The sequence below is a fragment of the Pangasianodon hypophthalmus genome, chromosome 15 (genome assembly GCF_027358585.1).
Source record: "Pangasianodon hypophthalmus isolate fPanHyp1 chromosome 15, fPanHyp1.pri, whole genome shotgun sequence".
Classification (NCBI taxonomy): Eukaryota; Metazoa; Chordata; class Actinopteri; order Siluriformes; family Pangasiidae; genus Pangasianodon; species Pangasianodon hypophthalmus.
Window position 1 is genome coordinate 369379 of NC_069724.1, and position 25417 is coordinate 394795.

The following is a 25417-nucleotide window of genomic DNA, read 5'->3' on the forward strand; positions in this document are numbered from 1 at the left end:
TCAGAAAAAAACAAACATTCAATCAGGACAGTTGGGTAAAGAGGTAACAAGTAATATTTTGCTATTTTTATACTTAAGTGTTAATGAAATAAATCTGTCCTCTTAACATTTCCAAGACCTTCAAATTACTGCTGATAATATAAATCTCGAATAACTGCACACTGTACTGTACATTAATCACATGCACTCAGTTTAGCATCCAATCAAATTCATCAGCTATCAATAATCATGAATCACTTCATCATCTGCTCGACCTTCTCATGCTACACACTGCAGTTGTGTGTTCAGGTAAGTTTCACTAATCTGCTAACATTAATTAACTGGTTAGACTAGAATCAACTCCAGTAGCTAATGTAATTAACTGGCTAATGAGTCAGATTCTAGCTAATGGTAAATATTAATTATTTACAGGATATTTAATGATGTAGCGCTGAGTGATGATTTCAGACAAAACATCAATGAAAATCAACAGTTCTAGATAAATAATAAAATTTACTTTACACACAAAAACATGACATTAACTTCATTTCACCAGGTAAAAACTCAGACTTTTTAATACTCAACTACAGGTTTGGCTTCCAGTTTAACATTTTTAACCACTTTTACCAGAGTTTGTTGTTTGGTTGTTTTGAATCATTCAGTACACTGAAATATGTGGAGCTGTGATGAAAGTTTAGATTACGGTTGTGATGTAATCTGCATGTGCAGCAGCTAGCTGTTATATAAACCTGCCTCAGTAGCTTTTGTATAGTTTCTTCATCAGATTATTAAGTAGCTTTCAAGGTCCACATTTTATGTAATTCATAAAGTTACAGAAATAGAAAATCAGCCTGTAATAAGAGCTTTGACCTGGGAAACATTTACAGCGAGATGGAGAGACGAGCTTGGCATTTCCGCTGCTAGAAATCTAGATCAGGTCTTTAAATAGCACAAGAGAATAATGAAGGACAAAAAGAGAGAAGAAAACACAGACGAAGTTCAATAATCATATATATTTTATTCTCAATACAGCAAAATACAAAGACTCAGAAAACCCATTAGTATTCAGTAATACTCACTTCACAAAAATTGTTTTTTTAAATTACAAGTTAAGAATAGTCGAGGCTCATGAGAGTACCTTTAAATCGTAAATCATATTGCATCCATTATATAATATCTAAATTTCTCTGATCAATCTCTTCAATACTTTAAACTGATTTGGATTATAACAAACTGCAGAACTTCTGCAGAAATAATCTGCATTTTGTAAATCCTAAAATGAGTAGAACATGAACACGTAGAGAACAGCTGAACGAACACAAACACCTCCGAACATCTCAAAAGACCACATGAGCTACAGCCGTCCTGAAGCTTTCACTTTCAACAGCTCATTTCGACAGGATTAAAAACTCGAAATATCAACTCAATGACGACGATCAGCATCACATAAAACATACAAAGCGTTTCTAAGAATTTCAGTGATAAAACAGCACTACGGATAAAGATTTCAATAAAAAAAAACACAGTATTGATGTGATTGGGGGAAAAAATCATGATGTACAGTGTCGATAAAAGAGGAAGAAGTTCAGTAAAGACAAGTCTAATATTAACATTCTATTTACAACTTCATACAAATGTTAAACTGCCATAAAAATTTACCCTAAAAGAGACGTTATATGTACATTTGTACAGTTTAGCATTTAAATACAAACATGCAAGTGTTTTCATTTTGTAGAAGATGTCAGAAAAAAGTTTTACCCTGGTTTATAGTTACAACATGTGAATTATTATTTGATTTTAAAACAAACTCTAAAAATTGGAATAAAAGCTAGATGTTGCTTTAAAAAAAAAAAAAAAGGAAACATAAAAAAATGAGCCACAGCAGTGAATCAGCTATAGTTCTGCTCACCTTGGAACTGATAATGAATGTAGTGCATAAGTTCAGTATGCAGAGAAGTAAACCCTGTTCGTGATCATTAGGCTCTGTGTGATGGTCTGTAATTTCATTCCAACTAAATTACAAAATAGAGTCTTAAAATTTCCACCCAAAGCTCTTGGTCACCTCCTCGCTAATATTCTGGGAAAAAAAAATGCTACATTCCTTTCCAAGCCAGAAAAAAAAGCACAATTTGTTTGATATTGAATCACTAATAATAATAATAATAATAATAATAATAATAATAATAATAACACCACCATCTAACATCGTTTTGGCAATTTAACCTCGAAAAACATGAAGCAGATTTCTCGGTGTCAGAAAGCTGAGAAGTTCACGCACAGCTGAACAACGCAGAGCGTCTTTGGGTGCGTTGTCGCTTATAGAACAACTTTATATATTATACATGTGTACAGGAGGAAGTAGCTAAAGTCACACTTTAACGTCGATAGTTTAATACTTTCTGAAAACACAGAGGACATAACTGCTGAACTACTGCCCGAGTTAGTGGAGAGAACTGTTTAAAAAAAAAAAAAAAAGTCTGCATAGACAGATTTCTTCCTCAACTCTGAACGAGTGTAAAGAAGAAATAACAGTTTGTCCCTACAGAGAAAACAGGGAGCCGACGGAATAAAAAAAAACATTTCTAGTGCAAAAGATGGTAGATTTCCAGCATTTATACGCTGCAGACTGATGAGATAGTAATCCTCCTCCTCTCTTACACTTTCAGCTTAGACGTACTGCAGCACGGACAGAACCTTACAGAAAAATACACTTTCACTTTTTATGCTTTTTTTTTTTTTTTTTTTTTTTAAATGAGTAAAACTGCTTATATTTTCTGGCCAGAACGACTTAATATGCAATATACTGTGCACTGTACTGTATGTAGAAACTATAAATATAAAGTACATGTGTAATAAATATATTCCTTATGCGCCTCCTTCCTGTTAAATGATTTGTTATAATAGACAATCGACTATGATGCTATAAAGGAAATCCCAAGACTGATATTAAATACTTAAATATGGCAATTTCATATACATCCCATTATACAACCCTGTATTCAAGATGGAGAAGAAGAAGAAGAAGAAGAAGAAGAGCATTATTCTGTGAGTGAAAGTCATTCTGAGACAAAGACAACTTTCTGTATCTAAATAAAATATATATATGTATGTGTATATATACCAGGTCACGTACTGAAGCGGCAGTAATAAAATATTCATGTGCTTAGGAGGAAGAGGAACGCTGTGGATAAACAGATTCTTCTAGAAATCTAAAAGCGAGTAGAAATCACGTCTTTGTGTTACGATCCGAAAAAAATAATAAAACCGTCCATGTACAAGTGAAAGAGGAAGAGAATGGGAAAACGACGGAGGAGTGGAGTGAGGGGGATCTGGGAATGAATCTCGTGATGCTTCAGGTCCTCGGTCATCGCTGACGTGTTCAGAGTCGTCACGCTCGAGGACGCTCGAGACTCGGCGTCTGTGCAGACGGATGATGTTTTGTGCACGCTATGACACTTCTCTCCGAGACGCAGCTCGACCACGCCGTTTCTGCGCACCGGATGGAATGCTCGCTTTACGGATTAAGTCATTAGCATTCCGCAGCCTTGCCCCATTTCACACACTTCCTGTCTAACCATTCAACCCGGTTCCACGCCCAGCCCGCGTGCACAAACAAGTTTCCTCCATATCTTATACAAGGCACAAAAAGAGAGAAGGACAAACCCTTAGTATTTAAAGCACCTTTGGTTAAAGGGAGGTACGCTGGTTAAAAAAAAAAAAAAAAAAAAAAAGAAGAGAGATACCATAAAAAGTGTTGTTCACAGCTGTCAAGATTAAAACAAAACAAAACAAAAATAAACATAAAGATGGCTTTTCTTGTTTTGTTTTCCAGCGGGACGAGACGCTGATTGGTCACCTCGCCATGAACGACTAGCGGAGAGGGGGCGGGGCTATCCAAATAGCGCTCGGTGTTGCTTTGCTCAGTTTGTTGTTTTATTTTTTGGCAAGCTGGTGTTGATAATGGACACAGTGTCACAGATATGTCTGAGGCAGATTAAATAAATGAGAGTAAGGCAAGAAAGGGAGGAGAGAAAAGAAGGAAGAAGAAGTGGGAGAGTGTTATGAGACGAGCTTGGCGTCGAGCCGTAGCCAGTGGAGACCTTGGCGTGTGTAGTGGACCAGTTCAGTCATGCTGCTGGTGTTGAAGATCAGCGGGCCCATTGCTTTATCCAGCTCAGTGAAGAACTCTGAGAGAGAGAGAGAGAGAGAGAGAGAGAGAGAGAGAGAGAGAGAGAGAGAGAGAGAGAATCAGCACATGAGCCATGATTAGTAGGGGTGTGAGTCTCCGGAGGTCTTTTAGAGATACACAATACGATAAAAACCGTAAGTAATGATTCGGTACGCTTTGATTCACTAATGATTCAGAGTGAAATGATTTGATTCAGAACTGATTCAGTTCAGATAAATTTAACGTATTAAATGCGTCCTAGTTTTGAGATCTCTTTCCAAACATTTCTTCACCGTCTTCATTTTGTCTGAGAATCAGTACTATGTGAATTCTCTCGTCTTCATTTTCGCTGCTGAGGCTTTTGTTGAAATCGAAGTATTTCTCTCTCTTTCACGCTCCCGTGACCCAGCGAGCGTACGCCGATCTTCAGCAGTATCAGGTTTAACCCGTACGACTCGAAGTGGCTTATAAATCTATGCGGTCGAATCTGAGACTGCTGTTGGACTGATTTCACTTCAAATTGTTTTTAATTTACACCCCTAACGATTAGTTCAGTTAGAATTCTGTCCTGGTGATGAAAATACGCAAAAGTGGATATTGAACTTGCAGCAACATAAAAGTTTGAATCCAAAATCTAGAAAACAGGATCTGACTGAGGGTTTTGGAAAATCCTACCTCTCTGCTCCCGGGCCAGCTGCTCGGCCTGCTCCCACACCTCGGTGGCGTACAGGAAGTTGGAGGTGACCTGCACGTAGCTGGCGGCCATCTGGTGGATGCGCTGTGGGATGGTGACGGAGGAGCTGCCGCTCTGGCTGGAGGAGCTGCTGGAGGAGTAACTGCCCGCGCTGCCGGGAGACACTTTGGGCGACACTGGGGATGGCATTCCGACCGCTTTACTGGAGGACAGGAAGAGGAAGCGGTCAGAAAGCCGACACTGCTGACGTGGTCAGAGTTAATGCATTAAAAGTCTCATGAAGTGGCGCCTTGTATATGGACACATTTATTTCCGAAACAGGAAGTGACATCACGTTGAAGTGTTTGAGTGATTTACACAACAGCCAATAGCGTTTGAGATAAGCCACACCCCCGCCCAATCGAAACAAACCTGACAGCGAGCTAGCTAAATACGGAGAACAGTGAAGAGATTAGCGAGAGACTTTTACTGACTCTTACTGATGCAGAACCCTGAATTCTCACAACGTGGTCCAGCATCAGAGAATCGCCACCTTGTACAAACTCCTCCCTCTTCACAAACCCCAACCATTTTCCCCTCAAACTGAGTGATGATTGGAAAAGGGAAGTGTCTGTGCGTGTGTGTGCGTGTGTGTGTGCGTGGGTGTGTGTGTGTGTGTGAGGCTCAGACGAAAACACACAGCAAAACCTCATTTACTGGTAATGAGCTGCTACCATAAAGCAAGACACGCCTCCAGGGGGCGGAGCTTATACAGTTCTAGAGAGCATTTAACTGCATAAATACGAATCATCACAATTTTTTTGCGTTTTTCTGGAAACGTTAAACGATAAAATTAAAACAAGAAAATCTGCAAATCTGTTTATTGTAAATTTTAGTATTATATAGCATTGTATCGGTGTTTGTAAGACTAAAGGACAAAAAGCTCTGAAACAAACACTGATTCTGTTTTCAGGGGAACTTTATGAAGCAATAGGAACTTTGGCTATACACTCATGTGACTGGTGCTATGAGCTGTTACTGTATTACTTCCCAAAAAATGGCCAGTAAATGAGTGCGAGTTTAACTGAAACTCTAACACATAAATGAGTAACAGGTGTCTTATCACTAACGTCATCTCTAATTTGCATAACCGCAACATAAACCCATAAAGCAATCCTGTGCAGCGAGATCCACTCCATCATCAGGATCAGGGAGCAATATAATAATACAGATATACTAACACCAGAGGAAAGAAATACAACCTTTTACAGAACAAATGGGAAAAAACCTGTAATAAAGAGTCATTTAAAACTGAAAGACTGACGAATCTGCATGTAATGAAAATGAGTAAAATAATTAAATAAGGTCTTACTTTCCCATCCCAGGAGACGGCGCCTGAGTATTACTCAATGAATTCTGGAAAAAAAATAAAATAAAATACACTCAATCACAATCACTGTGTAAGAGAATTCAAAACGAGAGTACACGACTGTAATATCCGAGAAACAACGGCGTTCAGTTACAGGCGATGAAATGATGAATGTAAATAATCCGTATCGGCTCTGCGCTCGGCTCTGCGCTCGGCTCTGCGCTCATCCTGCAGCTGTATTCAGAGCAACGATGAATAAATTTACCTTCAAATGTTCAGTGAGTGTCTTCGAGTACTTCAGTGCACTTTCCTTCCTCAGTTTAAAGAGCCTCAGGTAAAGGAGAGACTGACATCTCAAGCTAAATGAGGGAGAGAGAGAGAGAGCGAGAGAGAGAGAGAGAGAGCGAGGGAGAGAGAGCGAGAGCGAGAGAGACACACACACACACACGTTACAAATTTGTTCCTTTTTAAATAAATGTTTAAATAAAACACATAAAATTAAACCAAACCGGCACTGTTTGTTTTCTGAGCAAAGGTGTGGTATCTACTGCAGGAGAAATTACATCTCCTTACTTTCTGCACAGACGTGTGCAGCGTTTTCAGCTTATTGCAGTAAAAAAATAATAATTTAAACAACCTACAGCTGACACTTTGGCTTTTTTAGTCACCTAAATAACTGTTTAAGCAAATCTAATAAAAAATATAATATCTATCAATAACTCCACAATGAAACTAGTGCTGAGCGATGTGTAATATCACGAGGCATGATGATGATGTGGGGCAAATTATTACTCTCTCTCACACACACACACACACACACACACACACACACACACACACACACACACACACACACACACACAGACAACTGTCCCCCTGAATTCCAGATTTCTTTTCGTATATTTAAAGCTCGACTGGGTTCATGCCGTGCTTCTTCTGAACACCAAACAACAGAAAAGTTGTAACTAGATACCACTTTTTCTTTTTCCCCAGAAACCTCACATATCAGCCGATATCGATTTAAAAAACTATTAATCTTTAAAATTATTTTTTTTAAACTGAAAGACTTCACTTTATGGAAAAAAAATAATAAATTACAAAGCTAAAAACACGACTCGGTTAAAGCCGTAGCTTTGTTTATTCAGTTAAAAGCTTTCACAGAAAAATCACCTACACGGCAAATATAATAAAGGTGTAATATAATAAAATCAATCTTAACAAAAATACTATCATGTTTATATGTAAACATTTCCAGTAAATAAATTAATAAATAAATAAACAAACCCAAATGCAATTCTGATCTTTTTGGAATGTTTGCTCTGACTCTGTTCCTGAGAATCGGATCAGTACCAGCTCCAGTTCTAACCCTTTCATTCAAACCAGAAATCACTAAACGTACGGTTCTGTCGTCTGTCCTTTCGTGTAATCTGCATTCTGATTGGACGACGTGTGCGTTTCGTCTGTGCACTTTTAGTTTCTCTTCCAAAGTCATTTTGGGGAAAAAAAAGATGAGTAAATAACGCGCTGTGTTCATGTTCATTATTTCACGTACGCTTTCTCGGTCACTGCTCATGACGTGTTATCGACGCGTGTGAGAAATAAATGGTAAACGGAGATCAGCTCTAGGGGGCGTGTCACTCTGTGTGATCACCTGACTACCACGCCTGTCACTGATTGGCTGCTTGACTCTACAGTCTGAGTGAGAAAGAAATGAGTCTCGGCCCCAGCTCTCGCTTCGCAGTGTTTTTATTAAGACTGCTGGTGGTGAAATAATCCACTTTAATATGTTTGTTATCTAATGTGGGCTCTGAAATATAACCTTCTACGGCTTTTTTTTTAAATCTGTGAAAAGTTTATATATATATATACACACACACACATACATATGTATTGCGTTATATATGTATAAATCACGTGTTCACGTACCACAACACTGCCAGCCTTTTGTCTGCTGAGGTAGCGTCTGGTGCCATATAGCTCTTTAACTTCATAGTGTACCTACAAATAAAATCCACACAATCACATGAGAAAATAATAACGCAACACAATCACGAGAAAATAATAATGCAACACCCGGATAACGTCACACCGCTGCTACGTCTTTTAAATGAACTCCACTTAAAATGTTCAGAATAATGGTGGAATGGTGGAATGGTAATGGTGACCCCTAGAGGCTGCAGGTAAAACTGCAATTAAAAAGGCACACATGAGAGCGAATCAGAAGTCAGAAGTTTAGTTCAGAAGTACGTACTTAATGAGTTCCACAGTTTCAGCATACATGGGGAAAGGGGACTTGGCTTCCTGCGCACTCTTCTCCAGCGCATTACCACACTCGATGAAGGAGACCACAGCATCCAGGTAATACACCGCTTTTTCAAATCTGTCCATCTTTAGGAACGAGGAAAACACAGAGCATTACCGGAGATTTTAAACCAGCAGAACCAGCAGAATTACTCATTCCTGTTTCGTTATAACTTTAACGAGAAAAAACATCATTAATAAAAACATGCTGAGAAGAACATGAACTGAAACAACATGGACATGATTAATATTAATACACATTTTACACCAGCACTGTTCTCAACTCTGATTGGTTGATTAATTTCCTATTACAGCACCTTGGACAACAGTTTTGGTTACTATAGTAACAACTTACACGGAGACTTGTACAGCGGACGCTCCACATCAACAAGTTTAAAGAACGTGTGTAATCATGGACATGCTGAAATTTTCTGAAAGGTTTTAAGATTTAAGGTTTAATGATCGTTTTTTTTTTTTTTTTTTTTGAAGGAGTCTCCAGTGTCAGTGCTTTGTAACAGTCAGTAAGTTTTCCGACGTCTTCAGGACAGAGGAGTTTACGCTTCTTTGCGGTTTCTCGGTAACAAGCTGCGATTTTTTGTCTTATTAACGTCAAGAGAGAAAAAAAAGAGAGAAGGAAGGACTGTTTATAGCTGCTATAACGTACATGAGAACTTCTTTCACAAACATTAAAGGTAACTATAAACAGATAAAAGTATAATGTGTCGCTCTTTAATAAAGTAAAAATTGTAATCGTTGACGAATAGCTGTGGAGTAAGAGGAATAAAACACTTCTGTTACAGGACACATCACACCACCTTGTCATCTCTTACTTTCCTAGAACATCACGTCCTGAAGTGTTTTATTCCTGACTTAACGCACATTAGAGCAGTTCAGAGAAGAAGGTCGTCTTTTCTTCTGTCTATTTAATAACAACATGCAGCGAAACGGTACACGATCAAACACAACACGTCCTTACCAGAGCGTCTGCGTTGTGTTTCAGCTTCTTAGCTTCTTGGAGGTAATGGTCGGCTGAATGAACCCTAAAAACAATAAATAAAGACGTGATGTGATCAACGTTCATCCAACTGCAGGGTTTGTTTTCTATACCTCAGGTCTGAGTAGTGAGATCAGTGAGATTAAAACATACAGTACTGTGCAAAAGTCTTTTTTTTCCCAGTACAAACTCTGTTAAAGATGTTTATTTTCTGACTTCTACATTATTGATTCAGTACAAAAACATTTTAGATTCCAAACATTAGTTTTCCAGCACAAAATGAAATGTTACAGAAAAATGTTTGTATGTCAGTAAAGAAAGCAGCAGATTCCATAAGAGACACTTTTCAGATAAAAACATAATGAAGGCTGCTGGGTTTCGCTGCAGAAATAAGAAGCGAGTCGACAGTCAAAGTCTCCAGAAGAACTGTGGCTGCTTCTGCAAGATGCTCAGTAACACTTCCAGCTCATTTCCTTATAAAACTGCACACACTGCACCTCAGATACTGCTTTATTTATTTAAAGTGAAGGATCGTCACATTAAATATCGACTTTGTTTCATTTATTACTGTTTACTGCTCTTTATAGGATTTTTTTATGTAGAAACATTTAATTTCATTATTTTTGAAGGCGTCTTTACTCTACAGCATTTCTTTACATGTGATCTGAGACTTTTGCACAGAACTGTAAAATAAAACATATTAATCTTATTTTCTTTGACACCAATTCATCTGGATCTTTTAACACAAGGTTCCAAAGTGACATCTCGTCAGTTCCTGGATTTACAGACGAGCGACATTAAATCGCATTATTATGATTATTATTATTATTATTAATCGTAGGATATATTTCCACATTAAATCGTAAGCTAAGTTTGTAAGAATCCGTTTTATTTTGAAAGGAGATTTTGCGAGAACGAAAACAACAGGTGAAATACAGCGACGTGTAATACCTAGGTTTAAAAAAACAAACAAAAAGCACAAATTGGTGAATGTTGGATCTGATTAAATCAGCAGCACAGTCACGCTAAACGCAGAGACAGTGGAGAGGTTTGTATTACCGGTCCTCAAAGTGCAGCTTGGACCTCTTGGAGCTGTCTGAGGAGAGAGGAAGAACAGCCAGCTGATTCTCTGTTTTAGAGCTTTTATCCTGGACGGGAGAAATAAACAGGAAATTTTATTAAATCATCATTATCCTTCTTCATTTATAAAGAACCTTTTTAACAGCACGTCAGGACAAAGTGGACAAATGAAACAGGAAAATAAAGTGAACTCTAACTGAAATCAGAAAGTTTTAGTTCTGAAGTCTGATTGGCTGAGCTGCTGTCTACAGAACGCACTGATGCTGCTGATGCTGAAATCCATCGTACTCTCAAAGTTCCGAGTCGATTTTCCCGAGTTCTGATCTAAAAGCGTTCCAGTGCATCAGCTCGGAAAAACACGGATGCTCAGAGTAAGGTCTTATCTGTACTTGTGCCGAGACTCTGATGCTCATCTACATGAATTATTTCTGCGAGATTGATAAGAGAAATGATGTATAACGCAGGTCAGATGTCTTGTTCCTCTTTGATGATGAGAATCCTCTGTACAGTGGTTTTATCACGTTCGTAAAATTGGGCTGAAATCAGCAGAATCACGTCACAAATCTAAATTTAGTACACATCGTGAAGCTACATATTAAGTAGAAAATGTTGTAAAGGGAAATCTGTTTACTGTATGCTGAATGTGAGCGCCGCCATTTTGTTGTGAGGTCAGGATTGTTTACGTCCGAACGAGGAGCTCTGGCTAGGCCGATGCTGCCCGAGTTCCTGACCTGGAATTCCCAGTCGAATGACCGTTTCATTGCACTTTTCCATGTCAGAAGTCGTGTTTTTCCGAGTTCTGAGTACAAGAGATTGCATTAGCGTTTACAGCTAAAGCTTACTGTTAACACACTATTTAACACGATGTAAAAACTGCCTATTGCAAACATTATTATATTACATTATTATATTATTATATAATTATATTACATTATTATATTATTATTGCAAACATAGAATTTCACTGTGCGTCTATTATTAATAATAAACAATTGATTGAGCAGTTTTTTATTCAGATTGTTTTTGTCACCATTTTATAAAAGCAATAAGTCACGCAAATAAACTTTAAAAGTGACGTGTTTTCATCTTTTATACGTTTTCTCCCGGACGTCAGGTGTAACACTCGCTCTCTTTACGATGGATATCTCGCAGCTCGTTCCTCGAGAACACACATCGGTACTTTTGAATGAAATGTTTGTTTTGTTTAGTGCACTGTAATCACACACACACACACACACACACACACACACACATACACACACACACTTCACTGAGTACACTTTCTAAAAATATCCCAGGAGGATAAAACATAAAACACAGATGTCGCATGGTGTCATGGTGTCAGTTACGTAAAAACGCATCCTCTTCATGACATGCACATTTATTTTTAGCGTGAGTGGGGAGGAGTCTCTGCAAAACTACTCTCAAATAAGAGGAAAAAAAAAAGGAGTTTGTTTTCACATCCTGAGAACGTGCCTCTGTACACGTGCGTTTATTAAATCGTCTGTTTTCTAGCTTACTTTTTATATACAAAAGACAAATAGTGCTGTATAGTAAGAGTAAATAAATTGGCATCAGTTGTTTTTTTTTTTTTGTATACATCTGTAAAACAATTTATAATTTATATAAATTCTTCCTTATTCTTTTCCTCACTGTCACCTCTGACCTGCTCGTTACAGATCTGAATCTACATCTACATCCGGATTTCTGTAAAGAAAATCTGAATAAATCTGAATATAAATGTTGAATATCTGGAATTTTGCTGAAATCTTGCAAAATCTGATAATTTTATGTGTAAACACAAAACACACTTCAACAATGGAAGTTACAAGAGAGCAAAAAACAAACAAACAAACAAAATATGTAAAAACTGTTTAAACTCGAATTACAAACTGAAATCCGGCTCCTGTTTACATGAACTTAGTATTTACCTAAGAGGAGGAGAGCAAACTAAAGAGACTAATACACACGCACGCACGCACACACGCACGCACACGCGCACGCACACGCGCACGCACACACACACGCACGCACACACGCACGCGCACACACGCACGCACGCACGCACACACGCACGCACACACGCACACACACACACGCACGCACGCACACGCACACACGCACACGCACACACGCGCACACACCTTGGTGTCCCTGCTGCTGCGGCTCTGTTTGTCCTCGCCCTTGCGGTGTTTGGAGCCGGAGCTGTTCTTGACGACGTCCTTGCTGCTGGTGCTGATGGGCAGCGAGCTGGACGACTGACTGACCGTGCGTTTGCGACCCTGGTGCTCAGACTTGGGCGTGCGCTGAAGGGTCAGGGAAGGAGATGGAACAGGCTCTTTATCCTTATCCACAACACGCTTCGACGACCTGCAACGAGTGCCGTGTTCGATACGTTAACAACCAGGACATTCGAATGTGACCAAATTCTACTGAACAAGGAGAAAAAAAATCCCTCAAGCAATCCTGTCTCTATTCATGCACACACTCCTCTCTAAAGCCTGATTTATACTTTTATTTAAGCAGCACTGTCCACACAAACACACACACACACACTCCTGTGTGCTTTAAGTACAATCTGGAGAATTAAAGCAAAATCCACTAGACGGCATGTCAGAGTCAAATCAACCGTCCGTCAGGTTTCCAGTCCGAACTGTAAAATGTACAGCGACGTTAGAGCTCCGTCTCGCTCTCTCTCTCGTCGTCATGACTGTTATCATGATCTGTGTCTCAAATTAAAACCTATTTATTACCTTACTTCAAAAATATTTATTAATTAAGAAGAACTGTTTGCAAGACAGATGACTGAAGGCTACATGAGAGTTGATTGACATGATAACGATAGTTTCTAAGGACGTTAGTTATTCAGGATAAGTACGGCAGCCATCTTGTGTATTTAAAATAAAGCGTAACCCAGGTTTAAATAAGCGTTTAATCACAATAGACTCGGCCCTAATTGCACTATGAGAGTGAGGAGGTGTGTCTGATGGAGACCTTAAAGCACTTCTGGAAGTCTGGATCAGGGCATCTGTTAAATGCTGTAAATGTAAGTGAGAACAAAATGTGCTAATGGAAATTTGGTGTGTTTTAGCACTTACTCCTTATTCGGTTTATGGTGCGAAGACTTCTCTTCCGTCCTGGACTTCTTGTTTTCTGGTTTAAGGCTGTCATCATTCTACAGACAGAATAACTCAGGGTTAATCTAAACAGATAATCTGAAGTTAGTTTTATAAAAACAAGATGCATCTTTCTCCAAATACGAGGCGTTACTAAAAAAAAAACAAAAACAAACAAACAAAAAAAAGAAAATTTACATCCAAAACAAGTAGCTAGGCCATTAGCCACACTACCCGTTTAAAAACACTCACCTTGTGTTTCCTCTTGCCTTTATTGGCTTTATTTTCCGCCGGCTGTTTCTGGAACTCTTTGCCGTCGCTAGCCGAGTCCCGCTCCACCTTCACCTCTGCGTCTTTATAAACCCGGCCCGGCACTCGGCTCAGCAGGCTGAGCTCGATAGAGACGAGCAGCTGCCTGGGCGCCGCTAGTTTCTCGTCAGACTCGCTAAGCGGTGAGAGAAGGTCTTTCTCTTCCATGGGGGAGAAAACGTGGGGGGCGTACTTTGGAGTGTGTGAGGAAGATGGAGCACTTTCCTCTTCTTCCTCGTCTGAGTCAGAGGACGACGACGGCTCCGTTTCCACAAACTCGCGCGACTTCTGCTTGCCCTGTGGCTTGGATTTGCGCTTTTCCGGAGGGGCCCGCACTTCTTTCTTGGGCTCTTTCTTCGCAGCAGGTTTGCGCGGTCCCTTGTTGGGCGCTCTCGCGCGGTGCTGAGGCGTCTCGGGCCGAGGCTCACTCTCCACCTTCAGGCTGCCTTTCGGCTCCTCTGCCACAGCGGGCTTCTCGGACTTTTTGGGCTGCTTTTTGCCCACCGAGCGCCTCTGACTGGCAGTGCCACCACCCTCACCGCTCTGCGCTGGAGACTTCTGCCTCCCCCGGCCGCTCTCCGAGCCCTTCTGCGTGGCCCGCTGGTCCCGGCCCGGTGCAGGGGCAGAGTCTTTGGGCCCTTGGCTGCCGTTGTAACCCCGAGCAGCGCTGCTCTCTCGGTCCTCCATCTTGGATAGCCAGTTATCCAGCTGCCACTTATTAGCTGGGGGCTGCTCTCGCTGGAACACACATCAAGAGGTATTCCAGGTATTTTAGAACTCAGATCTCACTGACTGTCAAAACTCTTCAGGTTGAAACTCGTTTCATTTGATTCACTGCTCAAAACAGCATCCAACTATATGCACTAAACCACACTACTGTATTACAATTAAAATAACACAAATAACAGACCACATTTACTATTCACACAACCGCTAATATAACAATATAATAACAGGCGATGGCGTGATTCTCTGCCGCACTGCTCGGGAGCCCTTTTGGCAGAGGGCAGGGTGTGTGTAAAAGTGTGTAAAAGTGTGTATGTACCTCAGGTGAGGCAGCGCGGGGCGGCTCGTTGGCCTCGCTGTCCGTAGAGCTGCTCTCACTCTCACTTTCAGATCCAGAGCTGCTCTCTGAGCCACTGTGGCTACTGGAGTCCTCTCTCTCAGCTACTTCACTGTTATTATTACTGTTATTAATGAAGAAACAACACACACACACACACACACACACACACCACAAACAGGAGTCAGTATACTGTACACATACACACACATACAAATACAGGAACACTAAAACCTCACTAAATCCCCAAAACCATCTGGGCATGAACCTTCCTCTTTCTTAGGGCGCTTTCGAGTCCGATTGTCAGGTCAGAGTGGAATTTGATAGTTTGATTCATCAGGAAAAAAGTAAACAAACTTTTACCAAGTATTCTTAGAAATCACAAAAAAAAAAAAAAAAAAGAAATCATCTGGGCACACAGGGAGAACACGGAGTCAGCGCTCAGTAAATGACTAAATAATTAAATAAATAACAAGTTTAAAAGATTTTGTGCCGCATGCACTGTTTATTTTCTCTTTTTGTTGGTCCAGAACACACCATGTTTCTGCAGCACTACAGCTCTGTGCTTTGGCTCAGTTTAGCAGCTTACATTACAGAAAAATTCAGATTCAGAGTCGAATCATTTTCTCACTACAATCAAACCACAACAGAGTTAAGACTAGAGCCTTCTCTGTATCTCCTCTATACCTCCCGTATATCAGCTCTATATCTCCTCTATACCTCCTGTATACCAGCTCTATATCTCCTCTATACCTCACATGTATCTCCTCTATATCTCCTCTATACGTCCTGTATACCAGCTCTATATCTCCTCTATACCTCACCTGTATCTCCTCTATATCTCCTCTATACGTCCTGTATACCAGCTCTATATCTCCTCTATACCTCACCTGTATCTCCTCTATATCTCCTGTATACGTCCTGTATACCAGCTCTATATCTCCTCTATACCTCACCTGTATCTCCTCTATATCTCCTGTATACCTCCTCTATATCAGCTCTGCATCTTCTCTGTATCTCCTCTATACCTCCCGTATATCAGCTCTATATCTCCTGTGTATCTCCTCTACATCTGCTCTGTATCTCCTGTGCATCTCCTGTGCATCTCCTCTATACCAGCTCTACATCTCCTCTGTATCTCCTGTATACCTCTTCTATATCTCCTGTGCATCTCCTGTGCATCTCCTGTGCATCTTCTCTATACCAGCTCTACATCTCCTCTGTATCTCATCATGTGCAGCATCCAGACAGCAAACAAACCACTAGTACTAAATTCTGCTCTGATTCGAACTCTACAAATGACCGTTAAAGCCCTCTCTGGACCAGCCTGTGACTTTAACAGAATCTTCAGCCACTTTAAGTAACCGGTAGAAAAAGACGACAGCATCAGGGTGTTTTCAGGTTCTTTCTGGTTCAGTACCTTGCTGAGGTATTTCTTTTAGCAGACTCCTGTTCTGCATCGCTGTCTTCACTGCTACTGAGTTTGAGATCGTCATGAAGCATGCTGGAACACAGTCACAGGGACAGGACACGTTTTACACTGACACTTTTTCATTTAAAAATACAGTGAAACTACTTCAACAGAACCTCAGACTCACTTGGACTGGTCTCCATCGCATGCCTTGGCCTGCTGCGCGGCAGACGAGCCTTTTCCTGAGATGCTTTTTTCTGAGAGGGATGAGATGTTACGCACAGTGTCAATACAACAACAATAAATGTTTAATTACAGTAAATATTTTACAATTTTCTAAAAACAGCCTTAAATTGACGCTGCATGAATGTGTACACTCTGTAGAAAAGGTTTAAATTAAATAATAATACGGATACAGTATTACATCACCATGTTTAAATCTAAAACACTTACTGAGTCCTCCATAACCGTGCTGGGCTTCCTGCAAACACAAACACAAAGCTGTCGAGACTCAGGAAAGGAAGCAATAACAGACATGTTCGATACACACATTATCAGATTATAAACAACTCCTTCCAGCTCTTCTACGTCATTAGACCCACGAGTTAACATCCATTATACACTGTCTGTCTGAACGTACAAGCCGACTCAACCGTGACTCACTTCCCCAGAACGGCTCTCTTAATATAACCTGCTATACTGGAATATGATACGGATATGACTATTCATGCGGGGGTATAGAGGAGATACAGAGGAGGTACAGGGGGGGTATAGAGGAGATATAGGGGAGGTACAGAGGAGATATAGGGGGGGTATAGAGGAGATATAGGGGAGGTATAGAGGAGATATAGGGGGGGTATAGAGGAGATATAGGGGAGGTATAGAGGAGGTACAGGGGGGGTATAGAGGAGATATAGGGGAGGTATAGAGGAGGTACAGGGGGGGTATAGAGGAGATATAGGGGGGGTATAGAGGAGATATAGGGGAGGTATAGAGGAGGTACAGGGGGGGTATAGAGGAGATATAGGGGGGGTATAGAGGAGATATAGGGGAGGTATAGAGGAGGTACAGGGGGGGTATAGAGGAGATATAGGGGGGGTATAGAGGAGATATAGGGGAGGTATAGAGGAGGTACAGGGGGGGTATAGAGGAGATATAGGGGGGGTATAGAGGAGATACAGGGGGGGTATAGAGGAGATATAGGGGAGGTATAGAGGAGGTACAGGGGGGGTATAGAGGAGATATAGGGGGGGTATAGAGGAGATATAGGGGAGGTATAGAGGAGGTACAGGGGGGGTATAGAGGAGATATAGGGGAGGTATAGAGGAGATATAGGGGAGGTATAGAGGAGATACAGGGGGGGTATAGAGGAGATATAGGGGAGGTATAGAGGAGGTACAGGGGGGGTATAGAGGAGATATAGGGGAGGTATAGAGGAGGTACAGGGGGGGTATAGAGGAGATATAGGGGAGGTATAGAGGAGATATAGGGGAGGTATAGAGGAGGTACAGGGGGGGTATAGAGGAGGTACAGGGGGGGTATAGAGGAGGTACAGGGGGGGTATAGAGGAGATATAGGGGGGGTATAGAGGAGATATAGGGGAGGTACAGAGGAGATATAGGGGAGGTATAGAGGAGGTACAGGGGGGGTATAGAGGAGATATAGGGGAGGTATAGAGGAGATATAGGGGGGGTATAGAGGAGGTACAGGGGGGGTATAGAGGAGATATAGGGGAGGTATAGAGGAGGTACAGGGGGGGTATAGAGGAGATATAGGGGAGGTATAGAGGAGATATAGGGGAGGTATAGAGGAGATATAGGGGAGGTATAGAGGAGATACAGGGGGGGTATAGAGGAGATATAGGGGAGGTATAGAGGAGGTACAGGGGGGGTATAGAGGAGATATAGGGGAGGTATAGAGGAGATATAGGGGGGGTATAGAGGAGATATAGGGGAGGTATAGAGGAGATATAGGGGAGGTACAGAGGAGATATAGGGGAGGTACAGAGGAGATATAGGGGAGGTATAGAGGAGGTACAGGGGGGGTATAGAGGAGATATAGGGGAGGTATAGAGGAGATATAGGGGAGGTATAGAGGAGATACAGGGGGGGTATAGAGGAGATATAGGGGAGGTATAGAGGAGGTACAGGGGGGGTATAGAGGAGATATAGGGGAGGTATAGAGGAGATATAGGGGAGGTACAGAGGAGATATAGGGGAGGTATAGAGGAGGTACAGGGGGGGTATAGAGGAGGTACAGGGGGGGTATAGAGGAGATATAGGGGAGGTATAGAGGAGATATAGGGGAGGTATAGAGGAGATATAGGGGAGGTATAGAGGAGATATAGGGGAGGTACAGGGGAGGTATAGAGGAGATATAGAGGAGGTATAGAGGAGATATAGGGGAGGTATAGAGGAGATATAGGGGAGGTACAGGGGAGGTATAGAGGAGATATAGAGGAGGTACAGAGGAGATATAGGGGAGGTACAGGGGAGGTATAGAGGAGATATAGGGGAGGTATAGAGGAGATATAGAGAAGATATAAAGGAGGTACAGATGGTGACTGAGTAAAATCCCAGTAAAATTCCAGACATATAATTCCAGACGTAGTGTGGGACTTTTAACGTTAATGTCTGACCTTTGTCGGGAAAGGAAACTTTGAAGGCTCAGTCTTGCAGGGGGTGTGGATGGCTGTGAGCGGAGGAGGCCAGGACTGGGTCATTTCCTGGAAGAGAGAGAGAGACAGAGAAAATGATCTATACAAATATCCTAACATCTAGAGTAAAAACACATAATAAAGTATAATTAATAATAAACACTGAATGTACCTTTAAAATCTCATCCACACAGCTCACGTCTCCTGTCAGAGCTCCCTGCCAAAGTAAATAACGCTGATCAGCTTCACAGAGCTCACAAATAAAACAAAGGTCAGAGATATCCTGAGCAATAAAGTCTCAAAATACGCAATCAGGACGAAACTATTTTCCACAGAATCATTTTTTTCTGTTTGCATTTTAAAGTCTCATGTCTAATAAAACCATTAACAGATTTCACCTGAGAAAACGAAACCGTCGTCTATTCATGAAGTACATGCTGTGTTCAGTCAGGGCCGGGCGATGTGACGATATAATTTATCACGATATCGATAAGTGCACTCTTCTGAGACAGTACCATGATATATGTATTCATTTCTAAATAAATTTTAATTCAACCTGATTAAAAGCAGCTAATATGATAAAATCGTTAGCTATTTCTTTATGCTTTTTTAATTTTTATAAATAATTTATTTTACAAATACCATTTATTTTTGCTAAAAATTGTTAGCAAATCAATATATCTTGATACACATTGTGTATTGAGAATCGTGATGTGATATTTTTGTCATAATCACCCAGCCCTGTGCACGCACCTTTACAGTTTCTACACGAATTCATTTCATACCGTTATTTCGTTTATCACACGTGATGAGATTTATATTAACGTTCCCACGGGGATAAATATTCTGATCTCACCTCTACCGGTGCCGGGATCTTGAGCTTGGCGAGCGACGCTTTGCCGTTGGCCTTCATCTCTCCGACGCTGCTGCCATGTGACTGGCCTCCATACGACTCCGAGGAGGAAGAGGAGGAGGACGAGGAGGTCTTGGGCTCGGCCGTCTCCTGGCCATCCATAGGCCTGACGTAAGCAGTGGGCTTCTGCTGCATGGAGCCCGGTTTGGACATGAGTGAGGGAGGAAAAGCCTGGCCTGAGTGCTGCCCGCTGGGAAAGGCGGATGATGAAGAAGAGGAGGAGTGCACTCTGGACGGCGAGTCCCAGTTGGCTTCGCGGTCTCTGGGCGATTTGGAGTGGTAGCGCTCCTTGCCGTGCTGCTCGGCCGTTAGCGAGCGCGAGTGTCCGCTCGAGTTCGTGGAGCCCTTGTGCTCATGTTTGCTGGATTTCTTGCTACTAAAGTCGCGTTCGTGCCGCTGGCTGTTAGCACCGCTGCGCTGGCTAGTGCCGTGGCTGCTCTGATTGGACGAACCTGAGCGGTTCTGGGACTTGGATAAAGATGAGGAAGAGGTTCCGGAGGTTGAACCGATAGGAGTCCATTTGTTGCTCTGATTCTGGCTGACTCCGCCCCGCTGCTCGGCGTACAGAGACTTCTCCTCTGACGAGGAAGAGCTCGATCCTTTGGCCAGGAGTTTCGACATGGGAGGTTCACCGATGGTTTCTTTCATTTCGTCGTAGTTTCCTAGCATGCTCTGGATGCGACTCGAGAGTTTATCTTCCTTGCTGGACTGCGTAAAGAAGTGAAACAAAGAAATCTGTTAGAAACTACAGAGTCTTTGAGAACCATCTTTAACCCAGCAGTAAGGAGGTAAGATTATATCACATGACCTGCTAAAAGAGAAGAAATTCTGTTTAACAGCAATCTGACCAACACACTCTTACACCATAATTCAACACGTGTGTGTATAAACGTGTATAAATACAGTCTTAGTGCAAGTGACAGGACATGCAGAAGGTTATGTATATTGTACAATGTAATGCGTGTGAGGATGAGGATGAGGAAGTGCAGTTGCAGTAAATACTGTACTGGTTTCTGTAGTACCATATTGCAGGATATCGGACAGCACGGTTTTGTGCAAGATGATGAATTAGTGCATTGTGCAAGACGCTGCGTCAGCGTATAAACACCGAGTGCAAATGTCATGTGATGTCATGTAAACAATGAAAATCAGGGTATGGGTCACTCGAGTCCTGCTGCAACTCTTTCACTTTAATGGTGAGGAGGAATTTGAGATCATTCCTTTCTACAAAGAGTTAAAGATTTCTTGCAGCTGTCTTCAGGTCACGTGAGAGCACTTCATCTGGGCCGAAGTCCAGCCTCTGACCACAAAACACACATCTTCTTCTTTGTAAAAGAAATAAACAGAAATCTTCTTCATTGTGTTTTTTGGCTGTTGTTTTGTTGCATCGTCTAACTTCCATGACGCTTCAGATGACAGGCCACTCACCTGATGTTCTTCTCTGAAAGGTCTTGATAAAGTGTTGAATTTATCCCTCAGTGAGTAACCTGTTCGAACCCTGATGCACCCTCCACCATGCTTCACCGCTGGGGTTGAGGGTTTGGTGTGTGTGAGCAGTGCCTGTTTTTCCACCAAACACAGCATTTTTTGTATTTTTGCAAACGGTCTCCTTTGCACACAGAACTAAATGTAGATGGTCTTTTATCGATTTGAGATGTGCAGTTTCGGAGAGCAGTGGTTTCCTCCGTGGTCTTTCTGTTAATACCATTACTGACTGTTTCTCTTACAGCGGACACATGAACTGCGAGTTCTAGAAATTTCTGCAGATCTTCTGCCTTTATCCTTGGGTTCTTTTCGACCTGATCACCAGTGCACGATGGCGTGAGATTTGCGGGACACCGAGTAGTCGTACATTTTCTCCATTTTGTCAAAAAAAATTTTATTGTGTACTTAGATATGCTTTTATTTTTCAGCCTTTATGTCTCTACATATTCTCTACAATTCTTCTTCTAAAGTCCTCCGAGATTTATTTGGAACATATTTTCAATAGAAAAAAAGAATACTCTGTCAGTAATCCGTCTGAAATCACTCTCTCTCTCTCTCTCTATAGCGGACAGCATTAACGGAAACACTGGACTGAATCTGGAGAACACGTCATCGCGTCCCGCCATTACATTAACAATTCTAACATTACGAATGACAGAGTGAACTGAAACCACAAAAATGCAGATGTATGAAAAGAGATTTTCTGCATTAAACACATCACAAGTACTTTCTGTGTCTCAGTGCACGTTAAACAACAATTTCATTCACATTAAAGGTGCAATAGATGATTTTTTTTTTTGTTTAAATAAGAATTCTAATGTGGACAAATGTTTAGTAGGTGGCTCAGAAAATCCAAGTTAAAATGACATTAAAACATTTTATTCAGCTTCACCTGTTTAACTTTTAGGGAAAAAATCCTGCCAAAATCTGACAAATCTTACCTAGCGCACCTTTAAACATGAAAACGCTATATTTAGCTTTATGAACATCTCTGTGCGTGGTGTGGAAGTAGTTTAGTTCAGGTTTTTTATCTGAGCCCCAAACAGCGCTACAGGATAAACACTGAGCAGATTCAGACTGTAAATGTTCGTTACTTTCAGCAGATTGTGTTTGTCGGTCTGTAATGCTGACTAAATAGTGAAGAAGATCAGACCATGTTTTATGAGTAATGTAGAAATTCAGGTCAGGAAAGGTTAATAAAGTTTTTTCTTCCATCTACGTGCTGATAAATACCTGAAAAGCTTGTACCTAGTAAAAAGGGGATTTTTGTTTTTCAGTGTTAAGAGTTTATGGAAAGCACCAGTGTAACCTTTCCTAACGAGAGAACAGGTTACAGCTCATCATCTACAACACTCTCGTATTCTTCCCTTCTGGAACCTCACGCTTCTTTGGTTCCACTGGTCAGTAAAGCAAGAAGCCACTCCTGTGTAAAGATTAGACACGAGTCTCTCTCAGAAAGCTCTCTAACGTCAGCTGCAACCAGACAATCACCTCTAAACGCCTTCAGCTACACACACGGGAGATCTGGTTAGAAATCTGTGCACACACGAGCCACAAAATCTAAGCTAATAAACAGATTTAAAAAAAAAAAAAAACATGTTAAACAAAGGAAAACGTACAATCGTTAATGTGGTGACTTTTTTTTTCTGTTAGGAAGCATTTATTTAACGTTTATGGAAGGAGTCTCCAGTGTCAGTGCTTTGTAACAGTCATGGAGCTTTGTGAAATTTCTCAGCAGAGGAAAGAGTTCAGGACAGACGAGTTTACGCTTTCTGGTTTCTCAGTAAAATGACAAGCTGTGTTTTTCTGTGAGAGCGAAAGAGAGAGAGAGAGAGAGTGAGAGAGAGAGAGAGAGAGAAAGAGAGAGAGGCTGTTTATAGCTGCTATAATGTAAGTGAGAACAGGAACTAACTCGTCTCTCAGATGTTCCAAAACATCAAATCTAAATATAAGCCGTTAAAATGTGCGACGTGTCGTTCTTTAATCGCTGCAGTATAAGCAGAATAAAACACTGCAGATGGCATAGTCATATGAAAATAATCCACTTCATGGGGCGACACGTCACAGCACCCGGGTCTGGATTATTTTCGTATAAGCGCGTGCTCTGGAGTGTGCTGTTCCTGTAACATATTTATTAGCGAGACCACTGAAGCAGTTTAGCAGAAAGCAGAATAAAAGAATGAATATTTAGACCTAAAGAGATTAAAAATTCCTACAGCAAAGTTTCGAATCTAACACTTTACACAAATGTGAATGGTGATGATGATGATCAGAAAACGATTAGCCGGATTTTTCCCCCCTGTGCTCTCCTGCGCCGGTCCGCGCTCAGACACTTTGAGCAGCAGATCAACAGTGAAAATGTCGGCCATGTGGACATTACGCAACCGATTTATAAAAGAAATTATAGCAAAATATACGGTTTATTTTTTTTCCACTAAAAATCCACCATCCAGCTGAGTTTCGTGATTGTCTCTGCCTGGTAAGCAGTTCCCGACTAGTAATATTATTACTCCTCCTCGACTCTCCTTCCACCTGAAACGGTGGAAGTGATCTCTTTCCTGTCTGTTCTGGATGATCAAAGCATTAAATCGTGAGAGTAGGAGAGAAAAAAAATAAATCAGTATCTCAGAGTATAGACGCCATTCAGGAATTTAAAGGGATGATGAGAGTTAAACATGTACGAGGTTTTACAGAAGCAGGAAAAGGAGTATAGTCTGTTAGAGAAGAACTGAAACTCAATCTCGGTGCAAAGCTCCAGTTTTCTGAGCGTCACAGCAGATATTTAGGTCAGAAACAACACCACAACGCCACTCAGACTGGAACTCTGAACTAAAATACTCAAAATGTAATAACTCTCATAACATGACCAGAATAAATATGAGCAGCCTTGCTAAATATAAAAATAATAAATTAAGATTTAAAGAGAAAAAGAGAAGGAGGGAATAAACTTACCACTTTATAAGGTTCGGGAAAGAGGGGGGAGCTGGCTGGAAAGGCCTCTCCTCCCTGCTGGATTTCTTGATTTCTCCTTTCTCTTTCTTTCATACGGAGCACATTCCGGTCTTCACGGTTCATGTTGCTAACAACAGAGACACAGTCACTAAGCGTGGAGAAGAGGGGAAAAAAAGCAGCTTTCCAAAAACTCGGCCCACATTTAAACCACGATGCACTGGCGAGTGAGAACGAGGACAGGAACACGAGCGCGCTGATGGAGAAAAATCACGATACTTCAAGACGTCTCTACGATACACGATGTGCGCCATGATCATGATCTCCAGAGAAACAGTGCTGCTGGATTTTAAAAACTGTCCTTATTATTATTCATTTTAAATATTCAGTTCTATTTCAAAAATACTCACGATATCTGTGATAAACATCTCACAATTTATCACAATATCGATATCATATCATCAAGTCCTACTGTTAAAAACTATACATGCTTTTGTTTAAAGACCATTATCTTTATTTCCAGATGTGGACTTGAACACAACAGCTTAATATGTGTCTATAAACGTAAATAATTAAAAAGGAAGGTTTGTGTTATCTCTCTGCCAGTAACAGAGCGACATGGCCAATAAAAAAAAAAAAAAAAAAAAAGAGCTCTGCTGTAATCATCTGTACGTGTAACGCGAGACTCATTTCTGTTGATTAAGCTAGTAGGGGAAATTGCATGTTCAGTGACTAACAGCGTCCATGCGGCAACTTAACACTCAGGGAAACTTAAGATGACTGAAAACAATAAGTTGGCGAGTGTTAATCACGCCGGTGGTAGATTTATGGGATGATAAGCGAGAGGCGGCGTGGCCTGGTCACCCGAGATCACGGCGGTGGGATCGAATATCCGCAGCACGCAGGGCGAACCTGACGCTAGCCGGATACCAGCAGTTTTTGCTGACACAC

General features: G+C 41.2%; 1 protein-coding gene across 3 annotated transcripts in view; it reads right to left on the minus strand.

Moving 5' to 3' along the window:
- Positions 1-977: 977 nt before the first annotated feature.
- The window catches only part of aff4 (AF4/FMR2 family, member 4), a 34561-nt gene continuing 10121 nt past the window's right edge, over positions 978-25417 (minus strand). For all 3 annotated transcript variants that reach the window (XM_034311110.2, XM_034311109.2, XM_034311111.2), the window contains exons 2-20: positions 24470-24596; positions 19976-20740; positions 19292-19336; positions 19102-19188; positions 16917-16944; positions 16651-16720; positions 16473-16556; positions 15035-15176; positions 13933-14727; positions 13663-13739; positions 12709-12934; positions 10544-10632; positions 9467-9530; positions 8441-8577; positions 8116-8187; positions 6455-6548; positions 6193-6236; positions 4823-5043; positions 978-4166 (exon numbers count right to left, since the gene is read on the minus strand). In XM_034311110.2, coding sequence (XP_034167001.1) covers positions 4039-4166; positions 4823-5043; positions 6193-6236; positions 6455-6548; positions 8116-8187; positions 8441-8577; positions 9467-9530; positions 10544-10632; positions 12709-12934; positions 13663-13739; positions 13933-14727; positions 15035-15176; positions 16473-16556; positions 16651-16720; positions 16917-16944; positions 19102-19188; positions 19292-19336; positions 19976-20740; positions 24470-24592 — 3291 coding nt within the window. In that variant the 5' untranslated portion in view covers positions 24593-24596 and the 3' untranslated portion in view covers positions 978-4038. The remainder of the gene's footprint in view (positions 4167-4822; positions 5044-6192; positions 6237-6454; positions 6549-8115; positions 8188-8440; positions 8578-9466; positions 9531-10543; positions 10633-12708; positions 12935-13662; positions 13740-13932; positions 14728-15034; positions 15177-16472; positions 16557-16650; positions 16721-16916; positions 16945-19101; positions 19189-19291; positions 19337-19975; positions 20741-24469; positions 24597-25417) is intronic.